The sequence below is a fragment of the Physella acuta genome, unplaced genomic scaffold (assembly GCF_028476545.2).
Source record: "Physella acuta isolate Inbredline_101_S28 unplaced genomic scaffold, ASM2847654v3 ptg000519l, whole genome shotgun sequence".
Lineage (NCBI taxonomy): Eukaryota > Metazoa > Mollusca > Gastropoda > Physidae > Physella > Physella acuta.
In genome coordinates, this window is record NW_026732038.1 from 28,812 (window position 1) to 48,189 (window position 19,378).

At 36.0% G+C, this 19,378-nt stretch overlaps 1 protein-coding gene across 4 annotated transcripts; it reads right to left on the minus strand.

The window, feature by feature from the left end:
- Nucleotides 1-839: 839 nt before the first annotated feature.
- Nucleotides 840-18,229, minus strand: LOC131945038 (adenosine deaminase AGSA). 4 transcript variants are annotated; one of them, XM_059306018.1, is made up of 12 exons: nt 18,200-18,229; nt 12,874-13,113; nt 12,370-12,499; nt 11,697-11,843; nt 11,459-11,522; nt 6,226-6,322; nt 5,182-5,295; nt 4,947-5,074; nt 4,528-4,733; nt 3,989-4,146; nt 3,607-3,809; nt 840-3,039 (listed from the first exon to the last, which is right to left on the minus strand). In XM_059306018.1, exons 2-12 carry the CDS (start codon nt 13,054-13,056, stop codon nt 2,940-2,942), a joined length of 1,530 nt encoding a protein of 509 aa, XP_059162001.1. In that variant the 5' UTR covers nt 13,057-13,113; nt 18,200-18,229; the 3' UTR covers nt 840-2,939. The 4 variants fall into 4 exon arrangements, with proteins under 4 accessions (XP_059162001.1, XP_059162000.1, XP_059161999.1 ...); XM_059306017.1 differs by lacking the exon at nt 18,200-18,229 and adding an exon at nt 18,087-18,140; XM_059306016.1 differs by lacking the exon at nt 18,200-18,229 and adding an exon at nt 18,056-18,134.
- Between the last annotated feature and the right edge of the window lie 1,149 nt (nt 18,230-19,378).

Here is a 19,378-nt window from a genome sequence, read left to right on the forward strand (position 1 = left end):
TATAAGCATTCGTTGCATTTTTTTGTATTCCCTATCTAGGTTTGTCTCAAAGGTGTATCTGTTGTGTGGGTTCGGGTTATTTCCTCCTTTTAATGCTTTTTATCATGGCCTAAGCTTCTTTTAGACGCAGTTTGATAACGTGCACATAAATAGTAAATATTACTAACTAAAATAGCTGATATAAAAGCACCAAACAGCGTTCGTTACCTATGTCCTTGGGTTTAGTAATAGAACCGAAAAAGATATATACATCAATCTTTTTTGTATATTTTAGTTTTCTTGCTATAAAGTTCTAACATATTCGTGACTTTTTTGGCTTTTATTTTTTGAGGAATGTGTGATTTTGTTTTTGAAGAGCGAAGAGGAACCAAACCAGGATGTTCTGCTTCTTCAGGGTAAGAGAACGTGAGGGGGGGGGGGGGAATCAACACTAGTATTAATACAGTATTAACGTTCAAAGGTGGGCATAGTACAAATTCAACTGCTTTAGCTTTCTATAAAAAAAATACTATAAGCTTAAGAAAAGACAGTCTGAATGTAGCCTCTAGTTCTAGATGTTGAAACTCCCAACTCTTTTTCGCAGAGCAAAGTTCTCGGCCTCTAGATAGCAATGTATAATTCTACCGATTATTTCAGTATGTACAGTTTTAAGCAGTGTTATAATATAGGATAAAATGTTTGCTTTAGACTGATAACACAGACTTTCTTCATAGCTATAGCTATGTCTTTTGTGTCTGTGCCATTATCCTTTGGTAGCCTACATAGCTTATCTAAAGACATATTTTATGATTAATTATCAGTAGTAATAAAATAATTTGGTAAGAGGAAACACTGGAATATTCGAGAACTTGTTTATTTAAAATGTCACAATTTAAAAAGACTAAAAGAAAAATAATGGAAGCATATTGAAACTTAAAAATATATTGACATGCACAATATTTATTTTTTCTTAGTTTTATTTCATTAAAATGTATGTCAAATTAAAACACAAAATATATAGATAATTGTGGTAATGTATATACAATTTTTAGCATACAAAGCTACATTATGGCCTACTGTAGGCCAACTGGGATATGTCAGCACATTTTTATAGATAGACCATTAGGGGTAGATAGGCACATTACAAGGCAATGAAAAGCAACTCTTCTGGTCATAAATTGTCCTGTACAAATGCTGACTATACAAGAATGTTAAAACACAATGTCTGGATTATTTTAATTAGAACGTGTTATAATTAAGTAATTTAGTTTTAACACAAAGATTGACTAGAAATAGCTCTAGCAAAATAATAAGAAGTCATCTATATTTTTTTTAATTTGAAAATCATGGTATATTTTTAAAATCAAAGCTGAATAAATAGCCAAGATTCAATGACCTATCAACCCAACATTTACACTGTGGCAACCAAGATAAGAATGCCTGAACAAACAACAGATATACAGTAGCTGGGAAACCTGCATAAAGGCCCCACATGATATCTGTGCATTGGGGCAGTACGAGCTACAGGCAGAGGTGTAGCCTGGGAGGGGATACAGTGTACCTGCTGTAGGTTGCAGTTTTGGTTCTAACTGTAAGTACACAGAGGGCATCAAAATCTAAACCACGGGCTACATAACTAAAATTTCCTAAGAAGGTTAAAAAAAATGTTTACTATAAGAAATGTAAGCCTATATTGAGAATTCAGAAAAGTCAGAAGAAATCACATGAAACTGGATTAAATGTACTATTATGTCATCAGTATGCATATAAAAATATAACTTATTTAGCTTGCTGCATTCAACAAGTTATACCACAAAATAAGGTTATATGTATCAAAGATAGATATTAATAAAAAATTAAAATTAAAATAATGCATCACAAGTTTTGTGCTAAAACTGTTTAGAAATTTCACTGACCCCTTTCCTCTACATATACATGTTTACAAGTAAGATAGCTCTGTCCAACTACCTCTAATTCACTGACTGCAGTATCATTGTTAACATGATTCTAAAACAGCTTGTGAACAAGGTGTGGGGAAAAAATATCAACTCAGGGTAAAATAAAAAGTTTTAAAAACAAACCAGAATAAGTATTCAAGGGAGGTAACAGATTTTTTTCAAGTTGTAGAGCATTGGTTCAATAATAATTAGTCTTTAGTTTAAAGCCAGGTCAAATTTCCTATTGTTATATAAAACTCAAGTACCTGACCTTTATGCCTGATAAATCTGTTCATTTAAAAATATTTACAATGTTGTAAACAAAAAGTGTTCTTATGAAAAAAAATAAAACAGAAGAAAAATACTTTGTAAGGAAAATCACATCAAATAAAGAAATAGTTAAATTTAAATAGTGGTTAAAATATATTAAAATTAAAAAAATGGGTAACTGATGGCACTTTAAATTATAATACTCAAATAAATACAAGATACAACCTACCAATAAAAGTATTTAGTCATTGAAATTGAACTTTTAGATAATACATTGAAAGTAATAAAACAGATAAATTTCATTTATAAATGTTCATCCATATTATTTAGCTGGATAAATACTGTCTTGTAGAATCTTTTTAAAACAATTCAGTATTTGTAGTGCATAATAGCAAAGATTTCCAAAAGGAACAAAAGAAAACCTTAACAATAACAATCAAAGTTAAGTACTTTCTACAACAAACATTTCAGAAGAACAGGGAAAATAACTAATTTTTACTGCCTTCTTTGATTGCCATAACACATTTTTTTAAAACTCTGGACTTCATACTTTGTGCTTATTGAATCAAATTTTTATCATACACATAAACTGTCTACCTGAAAAATGGTGTCACAAACAAACTATAAAAAATATTGGAATATAATTAACTATATTCTCTTACATTTAACACAACAAATGACAAGTTCATAGTATTGTATGCATGAACTAAATATGGGAAATATTCAGATGGTTAGTAAGTGCTTTAAAATAAATCACCACAAGCTTTTTACTGTTTCCTTGATGAATTCATCCCAACTTGCTTGCCACTTTTTAAAAGCTATTCTTTTCTCACCTTTTGTCATTGCACTATACCTGAAATGAAATATGACATTTGTTTCGACAAGTGGAAAGTGGAATAATATTAAATGGTAGGCCTACTAGCTAAATGTTAAATTGATTTAGAACACAATCACAGGTGATTGATTAAAAGTCAAGATTAAAAAAAACGTTCAACCATACTGTAGACCAGGGGTCTCCAAACTACGGCCCGCGGGCCGGATGCGGCCCGCGAAGTCCTCTCATCCGGCCCGCTGAGATCTTTTTGTCCAAGGAAAAATTGTTTGTTGGTGATGGCTGAGAAACTTTGTCCAGAAAAATCAAAGACATGCCTGGAAGAAACTGGCCCCCGAACTGAAATTTGATAGTTAATGCGGCCCTCGGACTGAAAAGTTTGGAGACCCCTGCACTGTAGACCCACATTAGCTTTTAAATTAATACTATACTTTCAACTTTAAAAGTAAAAATTCAGTCTGTAGATTATTTATTTTTCAAGCACTTAAATAACAACAGAAAGTGAAGTTAAAAGTAAAAATGTATTTGGTATATAATTATCTCTTATGATTAAAAAAAAATGGTTGAAATATAATATACTTCTCTTACGTAATGGAGTTATTGGCCAGTTGTTTAAGGAATGTCAGGTCTCCATCTTCACCAGACATGGCCATGAAAGCCATGTAGAAGTCATGTGACAGGGGCGTGGCCTCCCACACTGAAGGGTCATCAGAGCTTACGACAAGAGGGAAGTTGTCTCTCATGAGGCCTGACATGGGGTGGTTACGTAAATCTGTTACAAGTCGTAGAATCTATTGAAATATTTTAGTTGTTGAGAACACTCACAAATTTATGTATATTGGGAAAATATGTTTGGAAAAAAATTCAGCATAATGTAACAAAAATTTAATAAATCCATAAATAATTATCGAGTAGTAACAATTTATATAGGAGTAGAGTTTTTTAAATCTAAAATTATTGACTTCCTTACCTGATTAGAAATAGGATTCACCTCGACACCAATATGCTTAGCTTTAACCATTTTAACCAGTTTAGGATGTTTAGAGAGAGCATACCCATGCCCAATTCGTGTGGTGTTCAGCAATAATGCATCATACAGGTTTTGATCAACTTCTGTTGACAGCCAGTCTACAAACAATTGTATAATTTATAGCTGTATTAATCTTTTTGATCCATGGAAATTAACATATTTTTAAAGTGGTAATTAAGTAACAACTTGTTTAAAATAGAGCATCAAAGATGATTAATTTTAATGAGCTTGTTGGTTAAACTATGTAAACACAAAATCTATTTGGCACCAGGAATAAATCAAATTCTATGAGTTTCCCTACCTCTAACAGCTAATTTAATAAGGCTGAGCAAATCTCAGGTAAAATATCCCCAAATTCTTTTTTTCACACCACCTTTTTTCAATATAAAAAGAATAAATCTACTGACTATTTGCTGGTTCTGAGTCCAATTTTATAACAATTAATGAAACAGAGATTTTTTGTTATGATAGGAACTAACCAGTTTCCCCAGCATGAAAGAAGTAAGGCAGATGGTATGGAGGGTTCTGTTTAGATGGATAAAGAAGTGCATCAACATAGTAGATCAGAGGCTTGTACCACTGCTCATCAGACACCAGGTCAAACCCTGCCATAAAGTCTGGATACTTTTGATGTAGCTGGATGGCAGTCTTGATCTTTTCTAGAATGAAACTTTCATTACTATTCCTGTTATAAAGACAGTATAGATATTTAGGTTATGTAAAGTATAGAAATTTAGTATTCTTTTTTTGCCGGCTATTATTAGTGGTAGTAAAATTTTAACTATAAATTGTTTAGTCCATGGCTTGAACTCTCAGTGCAAGAGTTTAGCAAACTCGGAAGGATTAATTGTTGAAACTCCAACAAGGATATTTACATGTTATTTATAGGTGTACATACCTATTACCGCACATGATAACTTTGACACCAATAAAATTCGGATATTGTTTCATAAATTGCTCTGTCACATCCATAATCATTTGTAATCCATATTCTTCATCATACTGTGTGCCATTTAAATCATAGAGCTGAAAAATACATTAGAAACTATTATTTCTAATCAAAATTCTGAATTTTAATAATGCTATAAATAAATAAAGCAATTAAAAACTAAAAATGAAAAAAAAATACTTACACCCCATAGCTGGCCTCTAAGTTCTAAATATTGAACATTATCTGCCCTGAATTCATCCAATATTCTCCAGTAGTAATCCCTAAATACTGGAGCATAGTAGATCAGACTGTACACCTGCAGGATTGGAAGAAAAATATTCAGTACAATTTGCTACAATGGTTGGTAAACAATAAATAAGCGACTTTCTGAATCACTGATGAATATTATACTCCATCTAGGGAGGTTGTCTATTTTTTGACATTAATTACATGTATAAATGTAGTCCAATAGCTAGGTCAAATTACAATACTTTTTAAAACAAGTAATTAAAAAAAGTCTAGTGACAATTTTAGCGCAATTTCCTTATGTTATCTAAAAATAGCTCTGTCGTAGCGTAAATCAAGAGCAGGGTTAGTAAAACCATTGGTTAGTTATTAAAACGTTTTTTATTTTTATTTTTTTCAGTATTTTACATGTTTTATTTACAATAGAGTAACATGACTAAAAACCATTGCGCGCCTAGCTACCGAACGTGATGGCGCAGCTATTGAACGTGATGACGCGTGTGGTGTGGTTGCATAAAATGCCTACTAATTCGGTCCAAATTTTAATTAATTCAAAAAAAATTTTGTGACCAAACGAAAGGATATTTTTGAAAACTTTCTTCGGCAGTATTGTTCTAAATTATGGCAGGAATCGATTGGTACATGTTTCAAGTCGCTAAGTGGTCTGGTTGCCGAGATATGGGGAAAAAACTGCATTTTTTCCAGGTTTTTTGGATTTTCCGGGAAATACATGAAAGAAACCCGGAATTTTTATGGCCTATGCTCATTCTCGTAACTTGCTTAACATAATTGTTTTTGTAACTAGTCATCGATATTGCTTCGTTGAGGAGGAGATACGACTTAAAGCCCGGACACACATTCATCCATACATTCATCCATCCATCCATCCATCCAGAAATGACGAGTTAATAAACGCAATTCTCCAGAATGGAAATTGCGCTAAAAATTCAACTCTTTCAATTAAAACCTAACCTTAGCAAACATGAATATCAATTTTAACCTGAATAAAATACTCTTGAAATCTTTGCCAAGCTTTATCATTGTCAGCATAAGTTTCAACTGGATCTGTTACCATCATACTTAGATTGCTTTTTAACCTGAAAGGATAAGACACAGTAGAATTAAACATATACATAAATAAATGTCTGTGCTTTATGCATTACTACACCATCCTTCTGATTAAAATGATATTTTGCATAATTGTTGAGAATACTAGACAAAAATTTCAGAGGGACGGAAGGGCAGTAGCGTAGCGAGGGGGGGGGGGGGGGAAATATGTCCCCGGGCGCCGAGCTTAGGGGGCACCAAAATGAGTTGGAAAAATAAATTGAAAGGTTGAGGGGGGTGCAAATTGAAAGTTTGAGGGGAGGGGGGGTGCAAATCGAAAAGTTTGTCCCCGGGCGGCGGGAAGGGTCGCTACGCCTCTGCGGAAGTGTGAGGTTTTTCTTGATGTATGGTATTTGAAAATAACAGTCGAATGCGGTTTGACAACCAGAGTTCCAGAGCAGCTATCTTAGCACTTGGTATCCATTGATTTGACGTCCTGCATAGGAGGCCAGGGGTAATACTTGATACAACTGTAAAATTACACCAGGTGCATTCGCCTGGCGCCCCAGTGGTTGAGTGACCCAGGGCGCACTGGGCTCCCCAGTTAGCACAATCAGTGGCGTAGCGAGGTCGGGTGTCACCCGGTGCGGCACTTAATTGTGTCAACCCCCCCCCCCCCCCCCCCCCCCCGAGGCGTAGCGACCCCCCCCCCCCTCAAATTTTCGATTTGAACCCCCCCTCAAGTTTTCTATTTGCACCCCCCCCCCCTTCAAACTTTCGATTTGCACCCCCCCCCCTCATGTTTTTCTCTATATATTTAGCTATTTTTTGCCTTGGTGTCACCCCCTAAATGGGTGTCACCCGGTGCGGTCCGCACCCCCCCCCTCGCTACGCCCCTGAGCACAATGGCGCCTACATGCGTTAAAAAAAAAAGCTATGCACTATGGATACAAAGGGCTACTGTAATCGTTCGCTAAAATGAATCGAACGCGACTTCCGGTACCCCAGCGGGGTGCGGTTTGGCGCCGTGTGAGCACTTCAGCACCTACGTTCGTTTTTAAGACAGCCATGGATATGGTGGGCAACTATTATTGTTAGCTTAATAGAACCTGACGCATCTACCGGCGCACTGGCGGTCAGGTGACCCGGAGCACCCGGGATCCCTTGACTAAACCGAACTAGGGGAGGCACACGGCGACCCTCGGTAGTTTAACCGGTGGCCCCCGAGAGCGTCACAAAACGCCCCTGATACATGGGTGGTCGCCGAGGTGGTCGCATCTAACAATACACTATTGGTAACGCATTGATGAAATCCTCTAAAAAATTACGCCAGCATGCAGCAACGCGCAGGACGCATATGTTAATTAATACTAAAAAAAAATAAACCGGGAGTGATCTCCCCTAAACTTTCTCGAATATTCTAATATAACACTACAGGGGATGGCAACTCGGGATATAGACTTCTAGACATGATTTTTAATCCATTTTAAATACTCACATTTCTTAAAATAGAATATAATCTCGTAGAAAAAAGAAATGCACACCAAGTGAACGCTAAATAAAAAAGCGCATAATAGTGCGCAATATTATAAGTACTTTATAAATTTACATGCGTTTTTTGAGAAATCGGAAATAGCCTAAATAAGTACTTCCGTCAACGGAAATTACTCAAAATTTGACAGAAGGTAGAGAATTAGCTCTTTTACTTACATATCAAATTTCATTTATCTATCTGAAATAGTACTCAAGTTATAGGCTTTTGAAAAATTCAAAGTAGAAAAAGTACCACTTCCGGTTATCGGAATTCGCTCAAAAGTTGATACGGATCTACGATTTTGATAAAATACTTATATATGAAATTTCACTAGCCTAGCTGTAACGGTACTCAAGTTATCGTGTTTACACACGGACACACAGACACACACACAGACATACGGACAAGATTGCAAAATTATGTTTTTCCGTATCAGTGAGGTGTAAAACGTCGAGATTTGTAAAAATCTCGATTTTTTTTTTTGCACGATTACAATACTTTCTCTATACTACGTATATACGAGAAAGTAAAAAGCTCTCAAGAATTAAACAAGTTAATTAAAAAGTCTAGTGACATTTATGCGCAATTTCCTTATGTTATCTAAAAATAGCTGACGTATAATGCTGGGGTGCGTTCAAGCTAGGAGAACGATCGGTTTGTAGGTGTTTATGTAATTTTAAAATTTGTGACCGAACGAAAGGATATTTTTGAAAACTTTCTTCGGCAATATTGGTTTAAATTATGGCAGGAATCGATTGGTAAATGTTTCAAGTCGCTAAGTGGTCTGGTTGCCGAGATATGTAGCAAAAACTGCATTTGTTTGAGGTTTTTTGGGTTTTCCGGGAAATCTATTAAGGAATTCCGGAATTTTTTTTGGCCCACTATCATCCTCGTAACTTGCTTAACATAATTGCTTTTGGAACTAGTCCTCGATATTGCTTCGTTGAGGAGGAGATACGACTTAAAGCTGCTAACACATCTATTCCCAGAAAAGACGAGTTAATAAACGCAATTCTCCAGAATGGAAATTGCGCTAAAAAAGCTCTCAAGAATTAAAAAAATAAAAATATATTTAAAAATATACACTTTCGTTCAAAATTTCAAAAAATGTGTATGTCTATAAATAGAAGTTAAATATAAAATTATATCGACAAGATGTGAGGGGATAGGCTATAAGCACGTTGCATATTTTCTCTATCGTTGGCGGATAAAAGCACTTCCGAAATGAACACTATGGTATTCATTTATACATTACTAGCTGCATACCCGTGCTCCGCCACGGTGAATATTTTTAAAATGTACCAACTATTGAACAGAACAAAAGAAAACACTTCGATATTCATTTATACATTACGAGCCGACCCGCGGCGTATCATACGCCGCTATTTAGTTGTTTTATTTTCTACTTTTCAGTAATTCATAATTTGTGAATTCGACAGTACCAATGCTGCCACTGAAAATATTTGCTTTAAAACACTATCAGTAGCTCGTTGAAGACGATAACCCCCCCCTTCCCCCCCCCCCCCCCCGTGAAAGCAAACTCCTCTTAGTTACCTCCCCTAAGTTTAAAATCGTTTCAAACTACATTATCTGCCCCTAATAGCCATCACTAAACCCGGCTCTACGATTGTAAACATTTAGCGTGAACCGCAAGTTCACTAGACCATGTAGGGGTGGGGGTGGTAGGAAGCGCGCTTACAGCTTGGTGTTTTCTGTGGTCTCCAAAAAGAGAATTATATATATAGATATTCACTGTCAAATGTTAAAATTATCAAAATGTCTTTGCTTGTGGATCTATGCTTCCATGCACGTCCGCCGCTAAAATTTGTCACTGTTAAAATAACGACTTGCTTCCGCCAACGTCCGCAAATATTTAAACAGGAATAATCTGTTTCCCTGGGCGTCGGTGCTTTCAATACTAACATTTATTTTCTGCTGGGGTGATTCAACAACAGCGACAGTTAGGACACGACATAGATCCCATAACAATAAGCTTCGCCTCGAGTTGTGGAAGGTCCATGCTCAGGAAGCTTCGCCTCTGTTATCGGATAGTATGAAAGTAGGACCTAAAGTGACTACGGCGACGACACGACAGATATCCATTAACATTAGCTTCGCCTCGAGTTGTGGAAGCTTCGCCTCTGTTAGTGGATAGTATGAAAGTAGGTCCTAAAGCGACATCTACGGCGACGACAAAGGTCCACTAACAATAAGCTTCGCCTCGAGTTGTGGAAAGTCCATACTCTAGAAGCTTCGCCTCTGTTAGTGGATGGTGACTGTGCCGCTGTTGTTAGTGGATAGTAGAGACATGGTCGATTGTTTTTAAAAAAAATTTCACCATATGAAAGGTTCGGTTCAGTAAATATTAATCTATTAATTGTTAGGGTTATATTAATTTAAAGATCAATCGTATGCTTTTTTAAAATCCTGCAGATTTTAAAGGATGGTTAAATTAGTGTTGGGTTTTGTTTAGGTTGCTGCTCATGTGTCGTGAAGGTTGGGTATGGAGTGGTGCGGTTTGGGGCGGGTGGGATCGGGTTTGATCTACTCCGTGTCTTGTGAGGTGTATGTGTGTAGTTGTGTAGGCTGTGGTGTATAGGGAATGGTGTGGATCATGAGATTAGTGGAGTGAGGTGTATGTGTGTAGGCTGTGGTGTATAGGGAATGGTGTGGATCATGTGATTAGTGGGGTGAGGTGTGGCTTGTGGTGAGGTTGTGGGATTTGGTTCGTGGGTTTTAGTTCAATGTAGAGTGTGGTGTTTTTTTTTGCTTTGGGTGTGGTGTGCGATGTGGTTCAGGTTGTTAGGTGGCATTCGGATGAGTAATGACTAGTGGACTGGGGTTTGCTTTAGTGTTGTTTATTGTCTCTTGCTTTGTGAAATGGTGTGCATTAAGGTGTTGAGTAAGGTAGTGTGGGTTTTGATCCACTCTGAGCGTTTTGTTTAGTGTGGGTGCGTTTTGTTTGGTGAATCGTGTGTATGGTGTGGGATAAGCAATTGGGTGTGAATCATGGGGTTAGTGAGGTGAGCTGGGTTATGCTGTGTGGTGTGGTGTGTTGTAGGGTAAGAGGATGGGGGTTGGGGTGTGGGACAGGTGGTGTGGGCTGTGGTTGTGGTTCATGGTGACGTGCAGGTTGGAATGTTGTTTTTTTTCCCTTCTGTTATCATCTTTCTTTAATTCTTTTCAATATCCAATTTTGTAAAATTAATATTTACTTCACGAGAATTTCAAAATTCTTTTTTGTTTTATGTTTCATCATGATCATCATTTCCCGTTTGTGCCCAAGACACATGGGGCAAATGAAGTAGAGTTCATCTGCTTCAGAGTGTGGTCAACACTATGCCCAGTCGCCTTTGTTTCCCTTACATAAGTTAGGTACCCATCAAAGTTGGGCAGACTCAGAGATGTTCCACTGATTTGAACCCGGATTTGAACTTGAGACTCTCGGGTTAGTAGTCTAGCTCTCTACCGCTAGGCAATGCCGTCCCATGTTATATGTTTATATATATTTTCTATCCTCCAAAAAGTTCATTTCAGAGTTTCAGATTGTAGGGAAGCACGGGTATGCGGCTCGCCTAAAAAATAGCATTTGATCCCAAGCAACGCACATTTTACAAAATTTTACACATAGTCCGGGTTGATTTAAACTCACATAGCATCAAAGGCATCAGGATCTTGTGAGCCCCTAGCATCCTTTACTAATATCCATTTACAATCTGGGATAAAGCAAAATAAAATTAAAAAATAAAGGAATGAACATTTGTTTGTAATATTAGTAAATAACTTACTGAAAACTACAGATATTCTAGTATTTGTTATTAATCTGATTACAGAAAATCAAGAATTTTTTTTTTTTAATTGTAGTTTGTAATTACTATAGACCTATTTACCTGGATTTACTGGAGGGTTTTGAAAAGCATGAAATAACAAATACTGATTTTTGTCAAAGCACATGTAGATATTGTCCCTGTACGTGGCATTTTTTATCAGCCAGTCCAAGCTTGCCCCAGCAAGATCATGAACATGCAGGGCTCCACCTAGTTTATTTATATCATAAACAATTGGTAGCGAGCAGGAAAAAATAAGACAGAATTTGATTTACATTCGTAAAAATATGAACTCAAAGGAATTATAATTGGTTGACATGAGAGAATATAGCCTTCAAAATTACAAATATGCTAAATATTTGTTGTAAAAGATTTGTTAACTTACACTTCCAAATTTTCAGGGTGACAGGGAGGGATAGCCACTATGATGGTTTACAGTACAGTTAAGTTCCATTTTCAAACCAGACACCATGGGGCAAGTGAAGTAGAGTTCACCTGTTTCTGTGACTTTAGCATGTGAAAGGATAGTGTGGTCAACACTATGCCCAGCCATCTTTACTTTCCCTAACATGTGTTTGGTGACCATCAGAGTGGGTGCACTCAAGGTTATTCTATTGACTTGAACCCCGGTTTTGACTTGAGACTTTCAGGTTAGTAGTCTAGTGCTCTACCTCTCCATCTACCATGGCGGTTTAGTAAATTATTTTTTTGTCATCCAGCATTAATATTATATTACCTTTTGGCATTTTCTGTATCCATTTAAATATAGTAGTATTTGCAATTAATGGCTTCACTTTGAAGAAACTTAAAGATGGTATGTAACTAGCTCTATTTGTAAGACTGTCATTAATCATCTTTATTTTCTCCTGGAAAAAAACATTTATAAACTTATGACGTGGGCTACATAGTATAGTAAATAACCTTTAAAAAATTGTGTTTGTATAAAAATACTGATTTTATGAACATATTTATGTTGATTTAAATATATTTAAGATAATAACTGTAGTTGAAGCTAGGACTAGCAATATCAATCACACTGCGTTTTCTTTATTTCTTCAATGTTACTGTTGGTCAACATTAATCACATAATTGTCAACCTTTACTTCTAACATGTTCAAATGTAAACCTAATAAATACAAACTAAACAAACAATATGGGTACACAAATAAAGCTTAAAGGGCTTTTACAGTATTACTTCAGTTCAATAAAAATGAATATTTAAAAAAAGTTACAAGTTTACCTTCATTATAGTGTCATTGATCACCTTTTCTGCATCACTAAGTACTAAAAGTCCACCAATTTTTAAGGAATCCTCATCATGAATTAAATCATCCCTCTTGCTCATATAATCTGGATCAACACTGCTCGGCTTAACACTTGATATAATGAAGACAATGGCAGAAACATAGAACAGGTTCCTCATTTTGCTGTTTAGACTTCAGTGTGTCGGCAGTAAATTAAAGCTCAAATCTCAAGTCAGCTGCAAGCAAGCAAAACACAGTTAACATTATCAGTAATTGCTAACACTCGGGTAAGCCAAAAAAAACGTCCCTTTATTTTTTCAGAAATCACTTCCTTGGATTTGTAGATAAAAATAGACTTTACTGTGGACTTGGAATCGGTAACAATATCACTTGTCGCTTACAAGGCAGCGAATTTCCCGATAAAAATGGGTCAAAGAAATACGGCCATGTTGATTAGAAACGTCTACAGCTTAATGGTTTAACAGATATCATAGCTGTAAGACGGGTCCACCAATTTAATATTTAGACTAATTACGTCGGCATTAGTTGCAGTTTTTACGTGCCTATCTTTACATGAACGTGTCGTTCCTATCATTACATGAACGTGTCTTGTGTCGTGCAGTGTTTCTTCCAGACTTTTTTCTCCGGGGGGGAGGGGGGGGGCGGACAATGTTAAAAGTATCCGAAGAGATGCCTGGAAGAAACTCTGGTGTCGTGCCAATCATTACATGAACGTGTCGTGCCAATCATTACATGAACGTGTCGTGCCTTTCATTAGATGAAAGTGTTGTGCTAATCATTACATGAACGTGTCGTGCCTATCATTACATGAACGTGTCGTGCCATTCATTACATGAACGTTTCGTGCCAATCATTACATGAACGTGTCGTGCCAATCATTACATGAACGTGTCGTGCCAATCATTACTTGAACGTGTCGTGCCAATCATTACATGAACGTGTCGTGCCAATCATTACATGAACGTGTCGTGCCAATCATTACATGAACGTTTCGTGCCAATCATTACATGAACGTGTCGTGCCAATCATTACATGAACGTGTCGTGCCAATCATTACATGAACGTTTCGTGCCAATCATTACCTGAACGTGTCGTGCCAATCATTACATGAACGTGTCGTGCCAATCATTACATGAACGTGTGCCAATCATTACATGAACGTGTCGTGCCAATCATTACATGAACGTGTCGTGCCAATCATTACATGAACGTGTCGTACCAATCATTACATGAACGTGTCGTACCTATCATTACATGAACGTGTCGTGCCAATCATTACTTGAACGTGTCGTGCCAATCATTACATGAACGTGTCGTGCCAATCATTACATGAACGTGTCGTGCCAATCATTACATGAACGTTTCGTGCCAATCATTACATAAACGTGTCGTGCCAATCATTACATGAACGTGTCGTGTCAATCATTACATGAACGTGTCGTGCCAATCATAACTTGAACGTGTCGTGCCAATCATTACATGAACGTGTCGTGCCAATCATTACATGAAAGTGTCGTGCCAATCATTACATGAACGTGTCGTACCAATCATTACATGAACGTGTTGTACCTATCATTACATGAACGTGTCGTGCCAATCATTACATGAACGTGTCGTGCCTATCCTTAGATTTACGTGTCGTGCCTATCATTGCATGAACGTGTAGATCGAAGTACCTGCCTGTGATTGACAAAGACAAGTTGTGAAACCCCGATTGCTTTTCTTAAACAGACGGTGGTTTTATAAAAGAAAAACTATTTTTTATAACATAGGTCCCTATTTATAGCCTACATTGTTCCTAACCTTATGCTCCTGAAACTTTAATTAGGCCAAGTCATGTATTTGTGTTCTATCAGTCTGTGTTGTTTATCGGCGAACACCCCGACTATTACATTTTCTACTTTCAATTACAGAAACATCTTGATTGTATCAACTCTATTGGTGGCCGCGATTAAATCCTCAAAATAGAATTAACTGATTTAAATCTTAAGAAGAAAATGCTTTGTACAAAGGCGGTGTGATCTCAACATCAAATCAGGACACGTCTTAATTCGGTGAAATAACATGAGGTGATAACGCTGTCGTTGACATTGAAGTGATAAAGTATTATATAAAACATCTAGGGCATAGGGCAACAGGTGCACGCTTGATTACATGTCCCACGTGCTAGCGGGCAATTTTCAATTAAAAAAAAAAACGTCAAATAATTCATGACTTGCGAATTGTTTTTTTTTTCTATTCCTTTTTCACAATTAAAACGTTTTTTTTTTCTAAAATATCCACCCGACTGGACTGCGATAGGGGGTTGTTCATTACAGTCGCATGTGCAGTAAGGGGGTCGTCTATAAATGATGTCACACTCGAAGGAGGGGGGGGGGGTCCGTAATTTTGTGACAGTGTGATGAGGGGGAGGTTCAAATAGTGTGACGTCACACTTTTGCATTCTAAAAAAGCATATATATATATATATATATATATATATATATATATATATATATATATATATATATATATATATATATACATATACATCTATACTTGGTATTAAAATAGAACTAACGTAAATTAATCATGACGATTTTTTTTTTAATTTCTTACATTTATTCCAAATAATCTAAAAGCAAGCTGTAGTACACACCTATTACTTTCTAATTCTTGATCACGTTTAATACTTATCAAGTTAACATGGGAGACAACCATCACTTATAATAAAAATGTGTCAATGACAATCGTGACATAGTGATATAGACTTGGTTATCAAACGAGCTAGCTGAAGCTGATGTGTAGGCAAAAAATGAGCAGGGGAAAATTACCAGCTTATAACAGTCTATGGACTTTCAACTGTTGCACACTATTACATATCAATTTCGAACATTAAATATTTCTTTACAATTTAATCATGATGTGTGAGTTTTCTATGTAAAGAAAAACAAAAAAAGAGTGAGAACAATAAACCACAATACAACCACAACTTATCTGATGTGTTAACCTCATTTATTTTAAACATTAAGCTAATGAGGGGATGGTGGTGGCACAATAGATGTAATAGAATATAATTTGACACAAACTGACAGTTATGAGGATGTTGGAGATTTATATAAAGATCATAGTTAAATTGACAGAGCATGAAGCATTACAAATGACTTCATGAGTTGTTGGTGATTTCAAATCCATCTCCATTTAGTCATTTACCCTTACATTTTAGAATTAGGTCTAAATGAGTTTACTGGGTGTTCTAACCATGAAGCTCTACTGTTTATAAAGGTGACCAACTATCAAGAAGTAGTCACATTTGTATGCCTAGAAATGTACTATATAAAAATGAAAACACACCTTAGAACAAAACAAAAACATTTTATTTATTTATTTGTCCATAATGGATTTTCTCTATAGCTCAAGTAAAAAAATTTAAATTGATTATTCATGATTATAATATGGTTAATGATAGACGACTAATTAAGAAAATTAAATTTTTAAAATTATGTAAAGTAAAAACAAAGTGCTACAAGAAAAGAATAGGCATCAACTTATGTATGCACCATGCAACGTGTAAATGAGAGTGATATCTCATTAATAATTATTTTGGGAGAAAGGATAAAAGGATAAGAGAAGGCACTGGGCAAGATTTTCCAGGAAGTGGGTTGAGGCTGAATTTGGGTAGAATAATAAGTCTAATTCTCTGAACACATGTAAGGCAAAAGTTAATAAATTATTTGTCAGTAGCCTGATATTTGTTTCTCAAGACGAGCGATTATGAAACAAGAAGTGAAGCATAATTAAACAGCTTTTGTTTTATTTCTAACAATATTTAATAGTCTTTGGTCTCAGTTAAGTTTTTATTCAACAGAGATGTAAAATGAAATGGATGGTTAACAAGAGAATTGAAGAAGAGATCATCTGTTTTAGTGGCTCTGTCATACTTACAAAGAGATAGAGTGTTAGATTAACATAGTTGATACTACTTTAATAGAGTTAAGTAAAGTTATTATTAGTCATTAGGCCTATCAAATACTATAAATGATATTAGGTCTACAAAGACTTTATATTATATATGAATATTATACTATAGACTATAGATATATGTATGTATCCTTTTTTTGCAGGTGCTGTTAATGAACAAGTATTGTCAAGTACAGAACAAGTTAGGTACCAAAGAGAGTTGGTTGGACTCACTAATTTCATATAAACTTAATAAATCTTTAAGTATTAACTAAGTAATAATAAGTCTAGAATTCTAGATCTAAAGATGTCTATAATAGATCTAGATGTAGATCTAGTAACTAGAGAATAGATCTTCTAGATCAGTGTTTCTTCCAGACTTTTTTCTCCGGAGGGGGGGGGGGGGGGAGACGCTGTTAAAAGTATACATTCACTATATCAATTCCATTTCGTTTGGAGGGAGGGGGGGCAGTACACTTTCTTCAGGGGATGGGGGCATTGTTTCTTCCAGACTTTTTTCTCTGGGGGGGCACTTGAAATTTTCGGGGGGGGGGGGCGGTAGACTTTCTTCGCGGGTGGGGGGGGGGCAGACACTGTTAAAAGTATATATTTTCTATATAAATTATATAAATTATATAAATTTTGTTTCGTTCGGGGGGGGGGGGGGGGGCGGGTAAAAATTTTTCCCCGAAGAGATGCCTGGAAGAAACTCTGGATGGGGGTCAGCTTCTAGAATCTAGACTCTACTTCTACCTACTCTATAACTCTAATCTGTCTATCTATCTAGATTATAGATCTAGAATAATCTAGATTATCTAGATTCGTTACATAGGTCTAGATCTAGAATCTAGTAGTAGATCTAGATTCTAGTAAGAGTAGTAGATCTAGATATCTAGACTTAGACTAGACCTCTAGCTACACATAGTCACTAGGTCTAGCTAGAATCTAGCAGCCTAGCTGGATCTATCTAGAATCTAGATCTAGAGATCTAGACGTCTAGATTAGAATCTCAATCTAGATTCTAGATCTAGATGTCTAGATCTAATCTAGATCTAGATTCAAATCTAGATCTAGTCTAGGTCTAGATCTAGATTTAGAATCTAGAATCTAAGTATTTTTTTTTAAATAAATAGGGCTAAGCCAAGCTCTATTAATTAAACAAGTAGATCTACAAGACAAGACTGTACGAAAGTAGTGAAGTACAAATGTCAAAAATACCACTTCCATCACACTAGATTTAGACACTCACACTATCCCGGTCAACTGTTTGTTACTAGAATTTAGAATAGAGACCAGGTCTAGATCTAGAAATCTATCCACTGATCGAGCCTAGGGTAACTATTAGGCCTAGATCTAACTAACTAGAATTAAGAGATCATGAACTTGAATCTAGGTCACTTCTACAAACATCTGTGTTTAGTGTTTAGGAAACAAGCAGACGAAGCAAAGTAAAGGAAGGCCACTCTCTTTTTCATCTTAATTTAGTATCTTTGTACTGCCCTCCCTTGTATTCTTTTAAATAAAAAATAGGACCTAAATAAAAAGATTATTATACTAGATCTAGCTGTCGGAGCAAAGGCAAAAAAAAAAAGTTGTTTTTAGCGCAATTTCCATTCTGGAGAATTGCGTTTATTAACTCGTCATTTCTGGATGTATGAATGAATGAATGAATGAATGGATGGATGGATGGATGGATGGATGGATGGATGTGTGTCCGCAGCTTTAAGTCGTATCTCCTCCTCAACGAAGCAATATCGAGGACTAGTTCCAAAGCAATTATGTTAAGCAAGTTACGAGGAAGAACATAGGCCAAAAAAATTCCGGGTTTCTTTCATGGACTTCCCGGAAAAGCCAAAAAACCTCGAAAAAATGCAGTTTTTGGCCCATATCTCGGCAACCAGACCACTTAGCGACTTGAAACATGTACCAATCGATTCCTGCCATAATTTAGACCAATTTTGCCGAAGAAAGTTTTCAAAAATATCCTTTCGTTCGGTCACAAAAAGTTTTTTGAATTGATTAAAATTTGGACCGAATTAGTAGGCATTTTTATCCAACCACACCACACGCGTCATCACGTTCAATAGCTGCGCCATCACGTTCAATGGCTGCGACAGGACATCACGTTCGGTAGCTAGGCGCGCAATGGTTTTTAGTCATGTAACTCTATTGTAAATAAAACATGTAAAATGCTGAAAATTTTTTAAATAAAAAACGTTTTAATAACTAACTAATGGTTTTACTAACCCTGCTCTTGATTTACGCTACGACAGAGCTATTTTTAGATAACAAAAGGAAATTGCGCTTAAATGTCACTAGACTTTTTAATTAACTTGTTTTTGAATGTTTTGTAAGATTCCCCTGTTGTCTATGTCAAGTTCTAATGATAAAGTTTCATGGAAACAATATGGAATGAAAACCCGAGCAAATATTTCATCCAACTGAGCACATTGATTCAATTGTTCTATTGAAAACCCGTTTATTTTTCATAGATCTAGATCTAGTAGCTTATTTAAATATTTATGTTGAGTTTCATACAGA

Coding starts and splice junctions, on each gene's coding strand:
- LOC131945038 (XM_059306018.1), bottom strand. CDS start 13,056: ATGAGGAACCTGTTCTATGTTTCTGCCATTGTCTTCATTATATCAAGT. Junction 6,323..11,458: donor CCTGATGCCTTTGATGCTAT/GTGAGTTTAAAT, acceptor TTATCCTTTCAG/GTTAAAAAGCAATCTAAGTA. Junction 5,296..6,225: donor TTCAAGAGTATTTTATTCAG/GTTAAAATTGAT, acceptor CCAATCCTGCAG/GTGTACAGTCTGATCTACTA.